This window comes from Hyla sarda, chromosome 1 (genome assembly GCF_029499605.1).
Source record: "Hyla sarda isolate aHylSar1 chromosome 1, aHylSar1.hap1, whole genome shotgun sequence".
Lineage (NCBI taxonomy): Eukaryota > Metazoa > Chordata > Amphibia > Anura > Hylidae > Hyla > Hyla sarda.
Window position 1 is genome coordinate 614,197,801 of NC_079189.1, and position 21,561 is coordinate 614,219,361.

General features: G+C 44.4%; 1 protein-coding gene across 1 annotated transcript in view; it reads left to right on the forward strand.

The window, feature by feature from the left end:
- The window catches only part of LOC130308193 (oocyte zinc finger protein XlCOF7.1-like), a 71,729-nt gene that overhangs the window by 25,310 nt on the left and 24,858 nt on the right, over positions 1-21,561 (forward strand). Inside the window, exons 2-7 of the mRNA XM_056552238.1 lie at positions 6,538-6,685; positions 8,375-8,554; positions 13,244-13,529; positions 15,085-15,952; positions 19,400-19,452; positions 20,808-21,046. Coding sequence (XP_056408213.1) covers positions 6,608-6,685; positions 8,375-8,554; positions 13,244-13,529; positions 15,085-15,952; positions 19,400-19,452; positions 20,808-21,046 — 1,704 coding nt within the window. The 5' untranslated portion in view covers positions 6,538-6,607. The remainder of the gene's footprint in view (positions 1-6,537; positions 6,686-8,374; positions 8,555-13,243; positions 13,530-15,084; positions 15,953-19,399; positions 19,453-20,807; positions 21,047-21,561) is intronic.

Here is a 21,561-nt window from a genome sequence, read left to right on the forward strand (position 1 = left end):
GTTAAGTTGAGATCTCTCTCCCAAGCTTTAAGAGGATAAGTTTTAATACAGACATCCGATTGGGTAATCGCTAAGTAAAGTGGTCTTATGCCTTTAACAGAGGAGGAAAGGTAATGAGTGGTGTAACTATCAATGCCAATCTTAGAAGGTTTCAGGGAATGAATAAAGTGACGTAATTGTAAGTAAATGTAAAAATCTTTGTTAGGGAGAGAAAATAATTGTCGCAGGGAATTAAAGGGCATCAGTACCTGCCCATCAAACAAATGTTTAATATGCGTTATTCCCCTCAGTGCCCATTCCTGGAGATTTAAATTAGGGATGGAGGCCTGAATCAGTGACATGGGTAGGTCCAAAGGGTCCGATTTAGTGTTAATAGTTAAGGAGGAAAGATAATTATACCATGCCTTATGAGCGGCTTTTACGTAAGGGTTGGAGAGGGAGGGCAGGGGGAGATGCCACAATGGAAGATACATTAAGTCCTGTAAGGTGAAGGGGGAGACTGAAAATTGTTCCAATTGTACCCACGAACAGTCAGAGGGAGCCACCCACCATTGTTTAAGGGCAGAGACTAGCGTAGCAATATAATAACTTTTAATGTCTGGGGTATTGAGTCCCCCTGATTCCCACGTTTTAGTCCTTATACGACGTGCAATACGAGGCTTCTTCTTATCCCATATATAGTCAGATAGTATTTTTTGTGCTTGTTGAAAAAACGATTGTGGAAGTGGCAGGGGAAGGGATCGGAACAAATATAAAAATTTGGGCAACAAAAACATTTTAAAAGCCGCAATCCTGCCAACCCAAGAAACTTCATTTTTAGATAAATCCGCTGTGGATGTCGCTATATCTGCTAGGAGCGGGACATAATTAGTGTGATATAATGTAGAGTAAGGATAGGACAATTTTACTCCCAGGTACGTTAAATTAGAATCTCTCCAATCCAACTCATATGTAGAAACTAACTGGGTGACCACCTGTGGAGTAATATTGATAGGCAGTGCCTGTGTTTTAGTAGTGTTAAGATGGTAATATGAGAGATCACCAAACTTCTGTATATTGTCCATAGCTGCTTCTAGAGAAGCGACCGGATTTGTAAAGGATAAAATGATATCATCCACATAAAGTGAAATGATATACCGTGTGGGGCCTATTGTGATACCTGATGTTCTGCTATCTAGTCGTATGGCTTGTGCTAAAGGTTCAATAGATAAAATATAAATTAAAGGGGACAGGGGGCACCCTTGACGAGTACCATTAGTGATGGGAAACTCGTCGGAGAGGGATCCATTTGCTAGTACTCTAGCCGTAGGGCAAGTATAAAGGGACTGTATAGCCGATAAGATGGAATCTCTAAAACCCATGACTCGGAGGACCGAGAAGGCGAACGACCAGCGGAGCCGGTCGAACGCCTTCTCTGCATCCAAAGCCAGGATCAGGGCCGTGGTATTATGGCTCTCTATATAATGAAAAAGGTTTAACAATCTCCGGGTATTGTCTGATGTTTGTCGACCGGACACAAATCCAGCTTGGTCCGGGCTAACCAACTGAGACAAAATGGGTGCGAGTCTATTAGCAATCATTTTAGAATACATTTTTAGGTCCTGATTTAATAGTGAGATAGGGCGGAAATTTTGAGGTAGATCAGTAGATTTACCTGGTTTGGGAAGGGTGGTAATTGTTGCTTGCAAATTTTCCTTGGGTAGAGAACCATGTGTCATTGCATAATTACAAAAGGCCAACAAAGCAGGGGCAACGAGGGGAGACAGAGATTTATAATATAAACTAGTAAATCCGTCTGGACCAGGAGCTTTATTTACAGGGAGAGAACTAATTACTTTAAGAAGTTCAGAGATGGAAAAATCTTGGCATAATGAATCTTGTTGCTGTAAGGAAAGAGTGGGCAGGTGCAATTTTTTAAGGTAATCTTGGATTAATTCTAAATGATTAGGAGTGGGCGGGATAGAGTCTGTAAGATTATACAATTTAGAATAAAAAATACCAAAGCCATTAGCGATATCTAGGGGAGAATATAGTTTTGCCTTTGTGGTAGGGTGTATCAATACTGGGATTCTTGATTTTAAATGTTTGGATTTGAGCCTGTGGGCTAATAATTTACCTGCCTTATTGTCCTGGGAGTAGTACCGAGCCTGAGTCTTCCGATAAGCCTTTTCATACGTAGCTAGCATGAAACCCCTTAGTTCTTTCCTCAAAGAGTTCAGATTGGAAGCTGCATCTGGATCCGCTATCTGCAACTTAGACAACAACTTAGACAACAAAGCTGTGAGTTTCAGGTCTCTCTGTTTCTTAAGAATGCTGCTATACTTAATGCATAAACCTTGAGTAAACGCTTTGTGGCAGTTCCATAGAGAAATCGGGCTAGACACAGAACCAGTATTGTGTTGGAAATAGGCAGAAACGTCTGATCGGAGGCGGGCAGAATATTCCTCGTGGGATAATAAAAAAAGGGCTCATCCGCCAAGAGTAGGTCATTGGCGATGAGATCGAGTCCTTCAAAGTCATAGTGATAGGGGAATGATCGGACCAAGATATGGTCTCAATTGAGGAGGTGAGAACTTTAGTAAGTATAGCATTATCGACTAGGAACATGTCTAACCTAGAGTAGGAATTATGTGCTTAGGACCAAAAGGTGTAATCCCTTTCATCTCCATGTCCAATTCGCCAAACATCATATAGCTCATTAGGCCATGTCCAGGAGGACAATCCTTTAAGAGGAGACCTTGAAACAGTAGAAGAATCTATATTGGGGTCCATCACTAAATTAAAGTCGCCCATCATTAAGAGAGAACCCCATTTGCATTTACGAGCCTTTTTAAGTACTGCAGATAGAAAGCGGGTTTGACCTCTATTCGGAGCATACAAAGATACTAGTGTGAGGGCTATCTTATTAATGGAGCATAACAGGATAATATATCTGCCTTTAACGTCAATAATTGCTTCTTGTAACAGAAAGGAGACAGAATTCTTAATGGCGACACAAGTGCCTTTTGTTTTTGTAACATTATGGGCATGAAAAATATGGGGATAAGAAGGGTGTTTAAGATGGTGGGCATCTTTCGCTAAAAGGTGGGTCTCTTGGGCACATATGATATCGCTATGTAGTGATTGCGCCTCTCTCCAAAAATGCGATCGTTTATGGGGGGAATTAAGGCCATTAACATTAATGCTCACTATTTTAACTACCATGTGGGAAGGTAAGTATAAAGCAAATATCAAGCATAACAGTATAAGTGGATGGGAAAGCACGCCTCCCAGCTAGCACGCACTTCCCCCGAGTTGAGCAGGTATGACACATATCCCAATATTATCTTAGCACAAAGCCTAGATTAGCATGAGTAACAAATGAACAAAAAAACAAAAACATCACAAATAAAAAAACACTAAAATGGTTCCAAATATTGGAATTTACCAACATGGACAGGGCAATAGTCCACACTGTAACCAAAGGATCCTGACCGGAAACACAGGGCCTAACATGAATAAAATCATCAAATAAAAAAGAAAAGAAAGAAAGAGGTAGGGTAACCTCCATATTCTTCAGGCGACATCCCACTCTTTAGGGATTTTGGAAGGTGATGATCTGTCCTTGCGATTTCTCTGAGTGGCAAGCGATATGTTCCAGGAAGAAAGAAGGGTATGTCCTTCATCCGTTGATCTAATCACATGCATCTTTTCCCCTCTCCGGATAAGTAAACGGGTTGGGAAGCCCCACTTATATGGAATCTTTGCTGCTTGGAGGGCTTGCGTGATTGGCTGCAGAGCCCTACGGGCCTGCAGGGTCGCTGCCGACAAATCCGCGTCGAGCGAGACAGAGTGGAAAGGTGCAGGGAGGCCACCATTCCTTCTGGAATGTTCCATCACTCTTTCTTTGATGTTGAAAAAATGGATTCTAGCCAAAATGTCCCTGGGTACTGAGTTATCAAGATGCCGAGGACGCGGAACTCTATGTGCTCTATCCACTTCCAGTTCATGTGAGGAGCAAGAGGGAAGCACAGCTTTGAGGAGGGAGCGGACATAATCAGGAATATCTGCTGGCTGCACTGATTCAGGTACCCCTCTCAATTTAATATTATTACGCCGACTCCTGTCTTCTAAATCGGCTACTTTGGCTTTAAGTGTAGTGACTTCTTCCTCCAGATCATAATGAGAGTCTATGAGGGCATTGTGCGACTCAGAAAACTCCCCAAACTTAGTTTCCACATGATCCACTCTACCCCCAAGCTCATCAATAGTGGCACTCAAAGGGGATATCATTTTATTCATATCTATGAGGAATGTCTGTCTGAGTGCCAGTAACATAGCCTTCATAGAAGTGTCAGTGAGCATTTGACCAGTGACAGACAGGTTAGTGAGAAGGTTGTCATCTCCTGAAGCATGAGAGTCTGAAAATCCCCCGTCACATACCTCCCCAGAAGGTGCCGAGTGAGAGAGACATTGCCTCTGTGTAGCTGCCTCTGTACAGCCCCGTGCCTCTGGAGCGCGGGATCTCAGGGAGCCAGTGTTGCTGACATCTTCAGAGCTGCGTGCAGACTCCCTTAGCTGCTCCGGTGTCTGAGCCCCTGCATTGCGCTGTGGTGATCCACTGTGCAGGGCAGGATCCGAGAGCGAGCGCCGCGGCACCGATGAAGCAGGAGACTGAGGGCTGCCATGTCCGGACGTGCGCAAGCTAGTGGAGGAGGCCACGATTCCCGGGTCGGCGCCATCTTGGGCACACCTTGCAGTGCGGGTAAAACACAATTTAGCCAGCGGTCCCGGTTTATTAACCTTCCATCGTCTCCCCGGCATGTCAGGAGGTGGTATAGATGTAGAAGGTATAGAAAAGAACGGCGTCTTTGCGGTATCTTCAGTTGTTAGGCCCTATGGACGGAGCACACTCTCTATGCGGCCAGTCTCCTCGGCTGCCAGGCCACGCCCCCTACAGAAAACTTTTATTATAATTTTTTTTGTTAATAAAATGTGACAAAAAAGCAGCAATTTGGGCTTTTTTTTTTTTTTTTTTTTTTTTTACGTTCACGCCGTTCACCGTACGGGATCATTAACATATATTTCAATAATTTGGACATTTACACACACGGTGATAGCAAATATGTTTATACATTTTTTTATTTTTTTACACTTTTTGGGGGTATAATGGGAAAAAGGGACATTTAACATTTTTATTGGGGTAGGGAATTTTTCACTTTTTTTACTTTTATTTTTTTACTTTTATTTTTTTACACTTTTTTTGTCCCCATAGTGGACTATTTATAGCAATCAGTTGATTGCTAATACTGCTCAGTGCTATGCATGGAAGGCAGATCAGTGCAGAAGATGCCCAGAAGGCGGCGGAGGCAGGTGAGGGGACCTCCGTCCGCCATGTTAGCTGATCCGCCATGTTAGTTGAGCGCTGCCGCAGATGCCATGATCTGAATTGATCACGGTATCAGGGGTTAATGGCAGACATCCGCGCAATCGGGGATGTCAACCATTACCGGCGGATCCCTGGCTGCTCTCAGCAGCCGGGACCTGCCGCACATGACCCAAGCATCGCTTCAATGCTCGCGGTCATGTACAGGATGTAAATGTACGTCCTGGTGCGCGAAGTACTGCCGCATCAGGATGTATATTTATGTCCTTGGTCATTAAGGGGTTAATATTCATTGTAATCGTTGCCTGGTAATTTATATTGTGTTGCACTGTGCCTTTAAGAAATGTACAGATTATCTGTTAAGATGTATGATTCCGAGTACCCATGTGACCATGATTGCCCAATGGGAGGCCCCCCTAGCTAAGCCATATATAGTGTAGGGGTGGGGGGGAAGTTATTCAGTTTAGTCTTGGCCTAGTCCAAGAGCTGTGTGCAGAGCTCAGAGTGAGCTGTGGTGTGGGGAAGAGACAGCAGGAGTGTGAGGTGATCTAAGGGAAGCCTAAAATCAATCTTCAAGCAAGCGACCGCGCCATTCTGCGAGTGTTCCTCACCCAGGAGAATTCATAGATTCCTAATTGTGAGCATAATACCAGGTAAGTTGACAGGCCACACATAGATAGTTTATACCCTGGTGGAGTAGCATTAATTGGACACTTTAGAAACCCTAGTAAGTGTGGGAGACCCCAGCATTAAGTCCTAAGCACAATACTACAAGTCACAGCAAGTCTACAGTGCTCCCAAGGGTTACTCTGCATCTCCTCTACTCTGCGCTGTAAGGATTGTAACATCTAATCCTGCCTCAGTAAAGACAGTTATCCATAACCTGGCATTGGTGTATTTATTATCCCACACCTGGCCCAAGAGAAGTTGTCCGATCATCGGACCGTGTAGGTTAACGTTGCCCTGGCGTCACAAAAGTGATACATCTAACAACCACAAGCCACAATCTTGCACCACACACAGAAGCACTAGTGCACCATTACAGAATCATCCGGAATCATTGTGACTATAATGTCTCCTCAGATGTTTCCCCAGATTATCTCCAGGAAATGGATTTTATTTCTCCATAGAATCTGGTGCAGTTTATCATCGTCTCCTCTTCCTCCCTTCAGGTTTCTCCAATCCAGGATCCTCTGCTGATATCTTCTCTATAAGAGAATTCTCCTGGATGACCCATCAACCATGGAGAGAGACAGGAACAAGATGGCCGACAGGATCATAAACCTCACCCTACAGATAGTCTTCCGGCTTACTGGAGAGGTGAGGGATTCTGGGAGTGAGGTCACATGACCTCATTCTGATCTATGGAATAACAGATGGATATGACTGGAGAGGTGAGGGATTCTGGGAGTGAGGTCACATGACCTCATTCTTATCTATATAATAACAGATGGATATGACTGGAGAGGTGAGGGATTCTGGGAGTGATGTCACATGACCTTATTCTTATCTATGTAATAACAGATGGATATGACTGGAGAGTTGAGGGATTCTGGGAGCGATATCACATGACCTCATTCTGATCTATGGAATAACAGATGGATATGACTGGAGAGGTGAGGGATTCTGGGAGTGATGTCACATGACCTCATTCTTATCTATGTAATAACAGATGGATATGACTGGAGAGTTGAGGGATTCTGGGAGCGATATCACATGACCTCATTCTGATCTATGGAATAACAGATGGATATGACTGGAGAGGTGAGGGATTCTGGGAGTGATGTCACATGACCTCATTCTTATCTATGTAATAACAAATGGATATGACTGGAGAGGTGAGGGATTCTGGGAGTGATGTCACATGACCTCATTCTGATCTATGGAATAACAGATGGATATGACTGGAGAGGTGAGGGATTCTGGGAGTGATGTCACATGACCTTATTCTTATCTATGTAATAACAGATGGATATGACTGGAGAGCTGAGGGATTCTGGGAGTGATGTCACATGACCTCATTCTTATCTATGTAATAACAGATTGATATGACTGGAGAGGTGAGGGATTCTGGGAGTGATGTCACATGACCTTATTCTTATCTATGTAATAACAGATGGATATGACTGGAGAGGTGAGGGATTCTGGGAGTGATGTCACATGACCTCATTCTTATCTATGTAATAACAGATGGATATGACTGGAGTGGTGAGGGATTCTGGGAATGTATGTAGTTATATTAACCTCTTAAGGACGAAGGGCATACATGTACGTCCTTGTCCCACTCCCCTTCTGTGACGCACGCTCTGGAGCTGAACGCGGGTCATAGCGGGGTGGTCCAGGTGGCTAATGCCGGATATCACCGATCGCGGTGATGCCCGGCATAAACCCTTTAGACACCACGATCAAGGTTGATTGTGGCATCTAAAATGTTAAAAACCACTTCCCGGTTGGTCAGCAGTGCTGATCAGAACCACCAATAAAAGAATAAAAAATGGTACTGACAAAAACTACAGATCACGGCACAATAAATGATCCCTGTATACGGAAAATTAAAAAAGTTATAGGGGTCAGAAGAGGACATTTTTAAACATGTTAATTTTCATACAGAAAATTATAATTCATTAAAAGAAGTAAAACAAAATTAAACCTATATAATTTGGGTATTGCTGTAATCATACGGACCTACAAAATAAAGATCAGGTGTCATTGTTACTAAAAAGTGCACTGCATAGAAACGAACGCCCCCAAAATTTACAAAATGGCTTTTTTAAATTTTGCCCCACCAAATAAATATTTCTTTACTTCACCGTAGAGTTTGTGGTGAAATGATTGATGTCATTACAAAGTACAATTGGTGGCACAAAAAGCAAGAACAAGCCTCATATGGGTCTGTAGGGGGAAGATTGAAAGCACTATTAATTTTAGAAGGGGAAGAGAAAAAACCAAAGTGCTAAAATGAAAAATGGCCTGGTCCTTAATGGGTTTAATGTGTCTCTCCATACACAGGATTACACAGTAGTGAAGAAGTCCTCTAGTGGGCGCTGTCTGGCCCCTATGTGTGAAGGATGGGGAAGAACCCTGAGCCCAATCCCGAGGCCCCCACCTCACTCCCTGATACATGAGGAAATGGATGAACAGAAGATCCTAGAACTCATCAACAAGATGATGGAGCTGCTGACTGGAGAGGTGACCCTGCTGGGACATTATACAGTAATGGAGGGGTCTGGTGATGACTGGAGAGGTGACACTGCTGGGACATTATATAGTAATGGAGGGGTCTGGTGATGACTGGAGAGGTGACACTGCTGGGACATTATACAGTAATGGAGGGGTCTGGTGATGACTGGAGAGGTGACACTGCTGGGACATTATACAGTAATGGAGGGGTCTGGTGATGACTGGAGAGGTGACACTGCTGGGAATGCTGGGACATTATACAGTAATGGAGGGGTCTGGTGATGACTGGAGAGGTGACACTGCTGGGAATGCTGGGACATTATACAGTAATGGAGGGGTCTGGTAATGACTGGAGAGGTGACACTGCTGGGAATGCTGGGACATTATACAGTAATAGAGGGGTCTGGTGATGACTGGAGAGGTGACTGCTGGGAATGCTGGGACATTATACAGTAATGGAGGGGTCTGGTGATGACTGGAGAGGTGACACTGCTGGGAATGCTGGGACATTATACAGTAATGGAGGGGTCTGGTGATGACTGGAGAGGTGACACTGCTGGGACATTATACAGTAATGGAGGGGTCGGGTGATGACTGGAGAGGTGACACTGCTGGGACATTATACAGTAATGGAGGAGTCTGGTGATGACTGGAGAGGTGACACTGCTGGGACATTATACAGTAATGGAGGGGTCTGGTGATGACTGGAGAGGTGACACTGCTGGGACATTATACAGTAATGGAGGGGTCTGGTGATGACTGGAGAGGTGACACTGCTGGGACATTATGCAGTAATGGAGGGGTCTGGTGATGACTGGAGAGGTGACACTGCTGGGACATTATACAGTAATGGAGGGGTCTGGTGATGACTGGAGAGGTGACACTGCTGGGACATTATGCAGTAATGGAGGGGTCTGGTGATGACTGGAGAGGTGACACTGCTGGGAATGCTGGGACATTATACAGTAATGGAGGGGTCTGGTGATGACTGGAGATGTGACACTGCTGGGACATTATACAGTAATAGAGGGGTCTGGTGATGACTGGAGAGGTGACACTGCTGGGACATTATACAGTAATGGAGGGGTCTGGTGATGACTGGAGAGGTGACACTGCTGGGAATGCTGGGACATTATACAGTAATGGAGGGGTCTGGTGAAGACTGGAGAGGTGACACTGCTGGGAATGCTGGGACATTATACAGTAATGGAGGGGTCTGGTGAAGACTGGAGAGGTGACACTGCTGGGACATTATACAGTAATAGAGGGGTCTGGTGATGACTGGAGAGGTGACACTGCTGGGACATTATACAGTAATGGAGGGGTCTGGTGATGACTGGAGAGGTGACACTGCTGGGACATTATACAGTAATGGAGGGGTCTGGTGATGACTGGAGAGGTGACACTGCTGGGAATGCTGGGACATTATACAGTAATGGAGGGGTCTAGTGATGACTGGAGAGGTGACACTGCTGGGACATTATACAGTAATGGAGGGGTCTGGTGCTGACTGGAGAGGTGACACTGCTGGGACATTATACAGTAATGGAGGGGTCTGGTGATGACTGGAGAGGTGACACTGCTGGGACATTATACAGTAATGGAGGGGTCTGGTGATGACTGGAGAGGTGACACTGCTGGGAATGCTGGGACATTATACAGTAATGGAGGGTCTGGTGATGACTGGAGAGGTGACACTGCTGGGACATTATACAGTAATGGAGGGATCTGGTGATGACTGGAGAGGTGACACTGCTGGGACATTATACAGTAATGGAGGGGTCTGGTGATGACTGGAGAGGTGACACTGCTGGGACATTATACAGTAATGGAGGGTCTGGTGATGACTGGAGAGGTGACACTGCTGGGACATTATACAGTAATGGAGGAGTCTGGTGATGACTGTAGAGGTGACACTGCTGGGAATGCTGGGACATTATACAGTAATGGAGGGGTCTGGTGATGACTGGAGAGGTGACACTGCTGGGACATTATATAGTAATGGAGGGGTCTGGTGATGACTGGAGAGGTGACACTGCTGGGACATTATACAGTAATGGAGGGGTCTGGTGATGACTGGAGAGGTGACACTGCTGGGACATTATACAGTAATGGAGGGTCTGGTGATGACTGGAGAGGTGACACTGCTGGGACATTATACAGTAATGGAGGAGTCTGGTGATGACTGTAGAGGTGACACTGCTGGGAATGCTGGGACATTATACAGTAATGGAGGGGTCTGGTGATGACTGGAGAGGTGACACTGCTGGGACATTATACAGTAATGGAGGGGTCTGGTGATGACTGGAGAGGTGACACTGCTGGGAATGCTGGGACATTATACAGTAATGGAGGGGTCTGGTGATGACTGGAGAGGTGACACTGCTGGGAATGCTGGGACATTATATAGTAATGGAGGGGTCTGGTGATGACTGGAGAGGTGACACTGCTGGGACATTATACAGTAATGGAGGGGTCTGGTGATGACTGGAGAGGTGACACTGCTGGGACATTATACAGTAATGGAGGGGTCTGGTGATGAATGGAGAGGTGACACTGCTGGGAATGCTGGGACATTATATAGTAATGGAGGGGTCTGGTGATGACTGGAGAGGTGACACTGCTGGGACATTATACAGTAATGGAGGGGTCTGGTGATGACTGGAGAGGTGACACTGCTGGGACATTATACAGTAATGGAGGGGTCTGGTGATGACTGGAGAGGTGACACTGCTGGGAATGCTGGGACATTATACAGTAATGGAGGGGTCTGGTGATGACTGGAGAGGTGACACTGCTGGGACATTATACAGTAATGGAGGGGTCTGGTGATGACTGGAGAGGTGACACTGCTGAGACATTATACAGTAATGGAGGGGTCTGGTGATGACTGGAGAGGTGACACTGCTGGGAATGCTGGGACATTATACAGTAATGGAGGGGTCTGGTGATGACTGGAGAGGTGACACTGCTGGGACATTATACAGTAATGGAGGAGTCTGGTGATGACTGGAGAGATGACACTGCTGGGAATGCTGGGACATTATACAGTAATGGAGGGGTCTGGTGATGACTGGAGAGGTGACACTGCTGGGACATTATACAGTAATGGAGGGGTCTGGTGATGACTGGAGAGGTGACACTGCTGGGACATTATACAGTAATGGAGGGGTCTGGTGATGACTGGAGAGGTGACACTGCTGGGAATGCTGGGACATTATACAGTAATGGAGGGGTCTGGTGATGACTGGAGAGGTGACACTGCTGGGACATTATACAGTAATGGAGGGGTCTGGTGATGTCTGGAGAGGTGACACTGCTGGGAATACTGGGACATTATACAGTAATGGAGGGGTCCGGTGATGACTGGAGAGGTGACACTGCTGGGACATTATACTGTAATGGAGGGGTCTGGTGATGACTGGAGAGGTGACACTGCTGGGACATTATACAGTAATGGAGGGGTCTGGTGATGACTGGAGAGGTGACACTGCTGGGACATTATACAGTAATGGAGGGTTCTGGTGATGACTGGAGAGGTGACACTGCTGAGACATTATACAGTAATGGAGGGGTCTGGTGATGACTGGAGAGGTGACCCTGCTGGGACATTATACAGTAATGGAGGGGTCTGGTGATGACTGGAGAGGTGACACTGCTGGGACATTATACAGTAATGGAGGGGTCTGGTGATGACTGGAGAGGTGGCACTGCTGGGACATTATACAGTAATGGAGGAGTCTGGTGATGACTGGAGAGGTGACACTGCTGGGACATTATACAGTAATGGAGGGGTCTGGTGATGACTGGAGAGGTGACACTGCTGGGACATTATACAGTAATGGAGGAGTCTGGTGATGACTGGAGAGGTGACACTGCTGGGACATTATACTGTAATGGAGGGGTCTGGTGATGACTGGAGAGGTGACACTGCTGGGACATTATACAGTAATGGAGGGGTCTGGTGATGACTGGAGAGGTGACACTGCTGGGACATTATACAGTAATGGAGGGGTCTGGTGATGACTGGAGAGGTGACCCTGCTGGGACATTATACAGTAATGGAGGGGTCTGGTGATGACTGGAGAGGTGACACTGCTGGGACATTATACAGTAATGGAGGGGTCTGGTGATGACTGGAGAGGTGACACTGCTGGGACATTATACAGTAATGGAGGGGTCTGGTGATGACTGGAGAGGTGACACTGCTGGGACATTATACAGTAATGGAGGGGTCTGGTGATGACTGGAGAGGTGACACTGCTGGGACATTATACAGTAATGGAGGGGTCTGGTGATGACTGGAGAGGTGACACTGCTGGGAATGCTGGGACATTATACAGTAATGGAGGGGTCTGGTGATGACTGGAGAGGTGACACTGCTGGGACATTATACAGTAATGGAGGGGTCTGGTGATGACTGGAGAGGTGACACTGCTAGGAATGCTGGGACATTATACAGTAATGGAGGGGTCTGGTGATGACTGGAGAGGTGACACTGCTGGGACATTATACAGTAATGGAGGAGTCTGGTGATGACTGGAGAGGTGACACTGCTGGGACATTATACAGTAATGGAGGGGTCTGGTGATGACTGGAGAGGTGACACTGCTGGGAATCGTGGTGATGACTGTATGATGTGACTTCTCCCTCTGTCTGATGACTTTTACTATATTTCTTACACATCTTATGAATCAGGGAGAAGATCCGAACATTATTAATGCTCCAGAGACAGATGTGAGCGGTGATGAGCAGTATACGGAGAACATTCCTACAGGGAACGATCTGATCTATATTAATGCTACAGACATAAAGAAAGAAAAAGAGACAGATGTGAGCAGTGATGAGCAGTATAAGGAGGACATTCCTTCTGGGAAAGATCTGAACTATCTTAATACTACAGACATAAAGAAAGAAGAAAAAGAGACAGATGTGAGCGATGATGAGCAGTATATGGAGGACATTCCTACAGGTAACCATCCAGGTGAGTAGTAACTACCTTATACAGAGAAGAGTCCCAGATTCTACCACCTTTTCGGGACCCCTTGTGAAGGTCTTCTGTAAGACTTACCTCTGTTTTCATACCCCCCATGCCTCCTGGTTCCAAAAAATTTTTGGACGAACCAATGCAGTTCAGGTTTACTGTCCTTTTTGTGGAGGAGGGGGATTATAGTAGGAGGGAGGGGATGTGTCTTTATTGTGGCAAATTGGGCCAAACCTGGCCTGGAAACGCTTTCACCTGTTCCTGGTCAGGGACAGTTTTTGGATGGGCTTTCGTCTTCCGCTGAGATCCACAAAGACAAACCTATGAATAAGATTATCCTCTCACGGGCTATTTCCCTGTGGTCATGCAGGCCCTTATAGTCTCCTCTGCCACTGGGTATTTTAAGGATCATGTGTTTGTAGCCAAAAAACACTATTCCACTACAGCGTTGGGTCCTCGCCTATGGTCATTGAAGCAATTGATGAAAGACCCTTACAGCCCCTTCACCTTATCCATGAGACAGTTCCCTTGTGGTTGCTAGGGCCTCAGTCACATTAAGGTCTTAGCCAAAGTAGACTTAAGGGGGGCAAATAATATTGTAAAAATAAAGGAAGGACAAAAGAAGAAAATGGCCTTCATCCCCAGGATCGGGCATTACGAATTTTATGTAATGCCCCGGCCACATTTTTAACAATATATTGATGCGCTGCATCCTCTACTCCCCACCCCCCCAATACCATTTTCCAAATCAGAAAAAAAAAAGTTCTGCTGCAGACCCGGTTGACTTCAATGGGGCTTGCGGAGGATTTTCTGCAGCAGAAAATCTACTGCGGACAGCTGCGGAGAGCCCACCCCTATTCTAACACGCAACGGGAAACCTGAAAATAAATCCGCTCATGTGAATGAGCCCTAAGTGTGTGTGGCAAGATGGTAAGTCACACTACTATCTGTACTATTTTCTATTGCTCTCTACATTCCCACTACACAGATTCTTCCTTTTTTATATATATATATATATATACATATATATATTTTTTTTTTTTTTTTTTTTTCTTATTTATTATAACATTTTTCTTTAAATTTTATCATTTTTTTTATTTTAATTTGTAAAAAAAAAAATTTCTTTTACTTTTTTCCACTTTTTACCAGTTTTTTTTTATTTATTATAATGTTTTTCTTAAATTTTTTTATTTTATTATTACATAATTTTTTTCAAATTTTTTTTCTCTGTCACACTTTATTTTTGTCCCATTATATCTATATTAATGTCCCATTATATTTATATCAATATCTAACCACAATACATCATAATAACTATCCTTAAGGGGTTAAAAAGTAGGGAAGTATAAAGAAAACTGTGATCATATTGACCTAAGGAATAATTTTACTGCACAGTATATGAAGGGTTTCATTACAAAGTAAGATTGATCCCGCAAAAAACAAGCTCTAAAAACTCTGTTATGAATGAGGAGAGGAGGAAGAAATGAAAACACAAAAGTTTAAATTTTCTGGGTTGTTAAGGGTTAATACTCAAAAATAGTTTTGTTTTTGTCAGATTCTTGTAGCAGGAGATCAGAGGAGAATCTTATATCTTCAGATTATAAAGCAGATGATGATATCACACAAGATACATATGAAGAACATTCCATTATCCCAGATACACCCTCAGCCCTTCACAGCCAAGATCTGTCATCTCATCCTTATATACAGGTCCTGTCTTCTCATTCATCACAGGATGTTCAGGAAAACAAAAGTCACAGAAGGGGTGTTGGACATCTAAGATATTGTGAAAGGGAAAAGCAATATTCATGTTCAGAATGTGAGAAATGTTTTTTTCACCATGCATGGCTTGTTAAACACAGAAGAACTCACACAGGGGAAAAGCCATTTTCATGTTCAGAATGTGGAAAATGTTTTAGTCAGCACTCAAATCTTGTTCATCATAAAAGAACTCACAAAGGGGAGAAACCATTTCTATGTATGGAATGTGGAAAATGTTTTGCTGAGAAATCAAATCTTGTTCAACACAAAAGAATTCACACAGGAGAGAAGCCATTTTCATGCTCAGAATGTGGGAAATGTTTTACTGAGAAATCAAGTCTTGTTAAACATCAAAGAACTCACACAGGAGAGAAGCCATTTTCTTGCTCAGAATGTGGGAAATGTTTTACTCAGAAATCAAATCTTGTTCAACACAAAAGAACTCACACAGGAGAGAAGCCATTTTCATGCTCAGAATGTGGGAAATGTTTTACTGAGAAATCACATCTTGTTAAACATCAAAGAACTCACACAGGAGAGAAGCCATTTTCATGTGCAGAATGTGGAAAATGTTTCACTGAGAAATCAAATCTCGCTAGACATCAAAGAAATCATTTTCGTGTTCAGAATGTTGAAGTCGTTTTAATCAGCAATCAAGACTAGTTAAACATCTAAGAACTCACACAGGAGAGAAGCCAATTCGGAGCAATAAATGATGCAGATAACACATCTATATATTATCCATGTACATAGGATATCTGACATTTATACATATATCATATACTACATCTCCAAACTTGTTCCCAATTGTTAATAAGTTTTCTTTCTTATATGATTTATTATTCTTATATTCATCTCCGCACACTGGACTTATAATAAATGTAATATTGTCCCTGACGTTGTATATAGGGAATGTAACGCGTCAGTGTTGTCCCCGCCCCCTTCTCATTATGATTATAGAGACTTTAATTCAAGGCATCAGACAGGATCCGCGCGTCTCCCTTGAAGATCGTCTCTTCTGAACATAAGACGCTGCAGATACTTTTATTTATCACAAACCCTAGACCAGCGTTTCCCGTCTTAATGTCTATTTTTGGATTGGTTTCAAATTTTTAAATACATTTTTCTAAATCAGAAGCTGTTAATATATTCCAAGTGTTATATATGATAAAATCTGATGGCAGGTTCCCATAAAATAATGGTTTAGTTAAAGGGGTCCTTCGGTGCTCCAGCAATCTTAACATTTTGTTCAGAACACTCGGAGGCCACACCCCCTAGTGATGTCACGCCACATCCCCCTCCATGCATTTCTATGGAAAGGGACGTGTCGGCCGACGTGACCTCTCCCATGGACATGAATAGAGGGGGCGTGGCCGTGAAGTAACAACCACTGGTGCAGGGACCCGGCATATGTTTAGAATGCCGGGTGCTACAGTAGATTGCGGGAAGCCTCAGCAGCGGGACCCCGACAATCAGACATCTTATCCCCTATCTTTTGGATAGGGGATAAGATGTCTAGCAGTGGAGTACCCCTTCAAATAATTGTTTAGTTAATTCTTAGGTTAGATGTCGGGATTACGTATTTCTTTTACCTATCTATTTCCTCTTTTGTTATATTATGAATATTATTTGTCATATCAATATTATTGTTATATAACATATGATTTGTAATTTATTTTCTTTTTTGTTAACAATGAGATATTGAAGAAAAAAAAAAAAAGGTTTTCATTTAAAACTTCGTCACCGATCCAGATATGTACTCACTAGTGTTGAGCAAGCCGAGCCCAGCGAACCTGGATTTGACCAAAATTTTGGGTCTTGCTTCACTTGCCGAATTTTAGAACGTTTACCGGTTTGGTTAGTGCGAACCTGTAAAAGTGCAAAATCTAATGAAAACATGGTGTTTTGGCATCTAGAGAAAGGCGGAGGGGCAGTGGCATGGCTCAGAGTGACTAGCATATCACATGATAACCCAGGTTATCATATGAGTTGCTGGTTTAAGTGTCAATTAGTTTAAAGGCCAATAGAAGACAACAAGGGGAGGGTTTACGCAGTTAATGGCTCACAAGCTGGTCCTCAACATAGCAGTGGGAGCAGCAGACAGGGAGAGAGAGAGAGAGAGTTTGGACATACATAGGGAACAAAGATAAACAGACAGTGTGTGTGCACAGAATCCATAATTTCTATCCTGGCAGCTGACCTGTGTAATAGAAATACATACGGAAATTGCGATAAGCACAACATAGCGCCTTTACTCACATCTACAGGTACTAATCGCAAAAATAGTATACCTACAAGTTGTAACATAGCAGCAGACTGCAGCGTGGCAATTAAAAGGCATCAGCCTAATATAGACACTGTATGTTTATTTTCCTGGTTTAAAAAAAAAAAAAAACATGCATTATATCTTCCTAGTTGTTAAATAGCTGTGAAGTTAAAAGCGTGAGCAACTGACATGCCTCTGCACTCTTAACACAGTCTCCGTGATTATTATTGGATGATCTGGCTTTTCTGGACTGGATGAGTCATAAGTATTCTGAGGAGAAGGCAGAGGATTCTGACAATATGATGGTGAGCCACCTGTCAGTGGATTCCTCCTCATCTACAGTCACATGGCGCAGTGGAAATGACCGTCCTAGACACGGTTTTCTGATCTGTCTTTGTCCCCCAACCCCCCACACACACTGATACACAGAAGGTTAGCACCAGCCACGAGGAGGAGTTGTATGTGCTTTGGAGTGTGATGCCGAGGTGGTGGAGGTGGAATCGGTGGCCAAGCGTAGCACTAGTGGGACTGGTGGTGGTTGACATGGTGGGGATACTATAAGGAAGTTTATGCAGAGAAGAGTTGCATGGAGGAGTTTGTTGTTCAGCATGATGTCGTGTTGCACAGAACATGGGACCCAGTTGGGGAGGAGCTGGCGTGTTCAGAGGAGGAGGGTAGTGGCAATGTCAGTAAAGAAGAGCAAAGCTGAGGTACTGTAGGAAAACCTGTGAACTGTAGCAGACGTAGGGCTGCTGGTCTCATGAGCTCAGGTGATGGCGGCACTGCTGCATGTTCTATAATATAAACCTTCCAGAGGAGGGGCACAGTCAGGTGGTGCATTTCCTGTCCGGTGTTCTGCTCTTTGGAAATTATTTTCTACCTTACCAGATGCAGAGAACGTGGTACTATGTTGGCTCTGCAAACAATCACCACAAGGCTGCGTGGTACAGTCAAAACTGTTAGAGAATATATGTCCTCTAGACAACAGTATTTACTCTGTTGTATTGCGCCTTAATTCGCACCTGGCCAAGCTTTTGGCTGGCGTTTCAATACCATTTTGTTGACTCCATGGCCTTCAGGCACCAGAGTAAGTCCAGGCCAGATGGCGCATACCTAGTCGCCATTATTTTGCCAAGAAAGATGTCCCTGCTTTGCACAGTCATGTGGTGGAGAGGTTGGGCCACTCCATGCAGTTGGCAGTTTGCAGAACAGTGCATGCTACCATAGATACGTGGAGTAGTAGCCATGGCCAATATGTCTTTTATAGCCCACTGGGTCATCATCCTGCAGAGCGAGGCTCCACAACAACGAGGCAAGGATATTTTGGTGACACCTCCACGGTTTTGCCAATCAGGTTCAACTGCTTACACCACCCGCCTATCCTCCTCCAGAAAAATCTTGCATCACCCCACAGGGAAAAGCATGGCCTATCCTTCACCCCCCCCCCCCCCCCCCTTTCAAGTGCTGCCACGCTGTTACATCTCCTGAGCATGGGCAAAAAAGGCCACCTCAGCAGAGAAGCTGATGCCCTGTCTGCAATAGAAAGTTTCACACTTGACCTCTGGTCGTGATCTGACATTAGGAAACGTGGTTGCCAATAACAGCATAAACATCACCAAAGCGCTGCGTCTAGGTGGCATGACAAACTATTCCTGTTTGCCACAAGTGCTAAATCTTGTCGTGAAGAGTTTCTTCAAATCTTGTGATGCTCTCAAGCATATGTTGGATATGTGCAGGAAAGTGTGTAATCGGTTCAGCCATTCCTATTCTTTTTAACATGCCTTCCTTCACCTACAGCGCCAAAATGGTCTACCTCAACAACACCTCATTTGCAACATTGCAGCACGGTGGAACTCAACATTACACATGTTGGACCGCCTGTACAAGCAACACAAAGTAGTGACAGACTTCCTAATACAGCAGACAGATGAATTTTCCAGCCAGTGTGACTTTCAGCTGAGGGATTGGCAGCTAATCAGAGACACCTGTCACATGCTTAGGCCTTTCAAGGAGGCTTACATAAATTTAGGTGCACTACTGTGGGTGATGTAAACAGTGACATATGGCTAACCCTCAAACTGATGTTAAAATTGAGACATTAGCAGTATATCCTTATATGAAGGACATACCTGAGCCCGCACGCCAACACCAAGGTTTCTCAAGTGGCACAGGACCTGACACTAAACCTACCTGTATAGCAATAAAGGAAAAAAAGTCTTATCAGCTCACCCAGTCGTCTCCTAGGTACACGGAAGCGTAGCACAATACACCTGAACCAGCAGGAGCTTCGGATAGATCTGAGGCCAAGTCCTCAGGTGAGGCAATCAGGGAAGAAGAAAGGAAGTTCTGTCTCCCAAGGCTGGGTAAAAATTCCAAGTTTATTTCTTCATATAAAAATCCAGTGCATGAGCAAATATAAAAACATGAAAAAGTGACACAACACAAAAACGCACCATCAATGATTAAGACTTAGCGTTAAGTCGAAACGCGTCAGTGCTTTTTTGTGTTGTGTCACTTTTTCATGTTTTTATATTTGCTCATGCACTGGATTTTTATATGAAGAAATAAACTTGGAATTTTTACCCAGCCTTGGGAGCCGGAACTTCCTTTCTTCTTCACTAAACCTACCTGTGCCATATGGGCAATACCGGGGGAATGTGGACAATTACAGCAGCATTAGGCCCGACTCACAGCCTGCTCCCAGTTACCTCCAGTGTGGCTTGGCAAACATACAGCGGGAGGAGGAAGGCTATGTGCGCCACCCAAATGTGTTGCCAGCCTCACAGGTGAACCTTAATGCTGCCTAGAAAGTGATCAAGGCTCCTTAAATGTTGGGTTTATACACCTCCACATATAAGATTTAAACGACAATAAGAAAAAACGTAGTCTCAAAAAGCAGGAGGCGCTCAACCCCAAATGCATTTGTGCTGGGGGAGCAGATCCTGTCCTTGTGGTCTGTTGCTAAGGGTGATCCCCAGCATAAAATGCATACAATGGAGGATGCCTGCAGTGGACTACAAGTGCCACAATGGTATCCTACACCCAATAAAAGGTGTGGATGTGTAACATATAGAATAATACATAAATTTAGGTGCACTACTGTGGTAGATGTAAACAATGACATTGGGTAACTTTCAAAATGTTAAAATTTAGATATTAGCCAGAATATCTTTATATGAAGGAGGCTACCAGGTATGTCAGCAAGGAGAATAGCGGTATTAGTGACTCAGTGCCACTGATATTCCTTTTAGAGAAAAAGCTAATGGTGTTGATTGAACTAGGAGGGATGGAGAGTTCCCATCTGGCTGGCAGCAGTAAGGATGTTATCCTTGAGGAGGAGAACTTGGATAAAGAGGTAGAGAAAGTGGGACCTGAGGAGGAGGAGGGAGATTTGGCGATGGACTCTGTGGAAAAGATAGGGTACGAGGACCATGACCAACCTTGGCAGTATGGGATGAAGGCAGCACAAGTCGGGCCCACAGCTGAGCTGGCAAGCATGGCTGGCTGAATGCTTTCTTGCATATGCAGTGGACGGTGTATCGCAAGCTTAAATGGGCACGGTTACATATAAAAACCTTTTATATGTGGTAAAGCATGCAGAACCAATAGGTTCATACTGAAAAAGCCAGTCAAAAAACTGCCTCCTGGGATACATACCAGCCTGGCTGTGTCCACTGGTCATCACCTACATCATGGACCCACTTCATGATTGACAGGTCTGCAGATCTAAAGCTAATGTGATCGGCTCCCTCACTGTCTGTGTTTACTTTAGTCTCCTCGTGTGAGGAGAAGGGGGGAGGGAGTACACTGCTGCCTGTGAGGAGAAGGGGGGGAGGGGCAGGAGTACACTGCTGCCTGTGAGGAGAAGGGGAGGGGCAGGAGTACACTGCTGCCTGTGAGCAGATGATGAAAGAAGCTGGTGACTGAAGATGGAATGGAGGAATTTTTGTCTAAAAAGTGTCCCTGCATGTCTATATGTGTGTGGATATATATGTATGTGTGTAA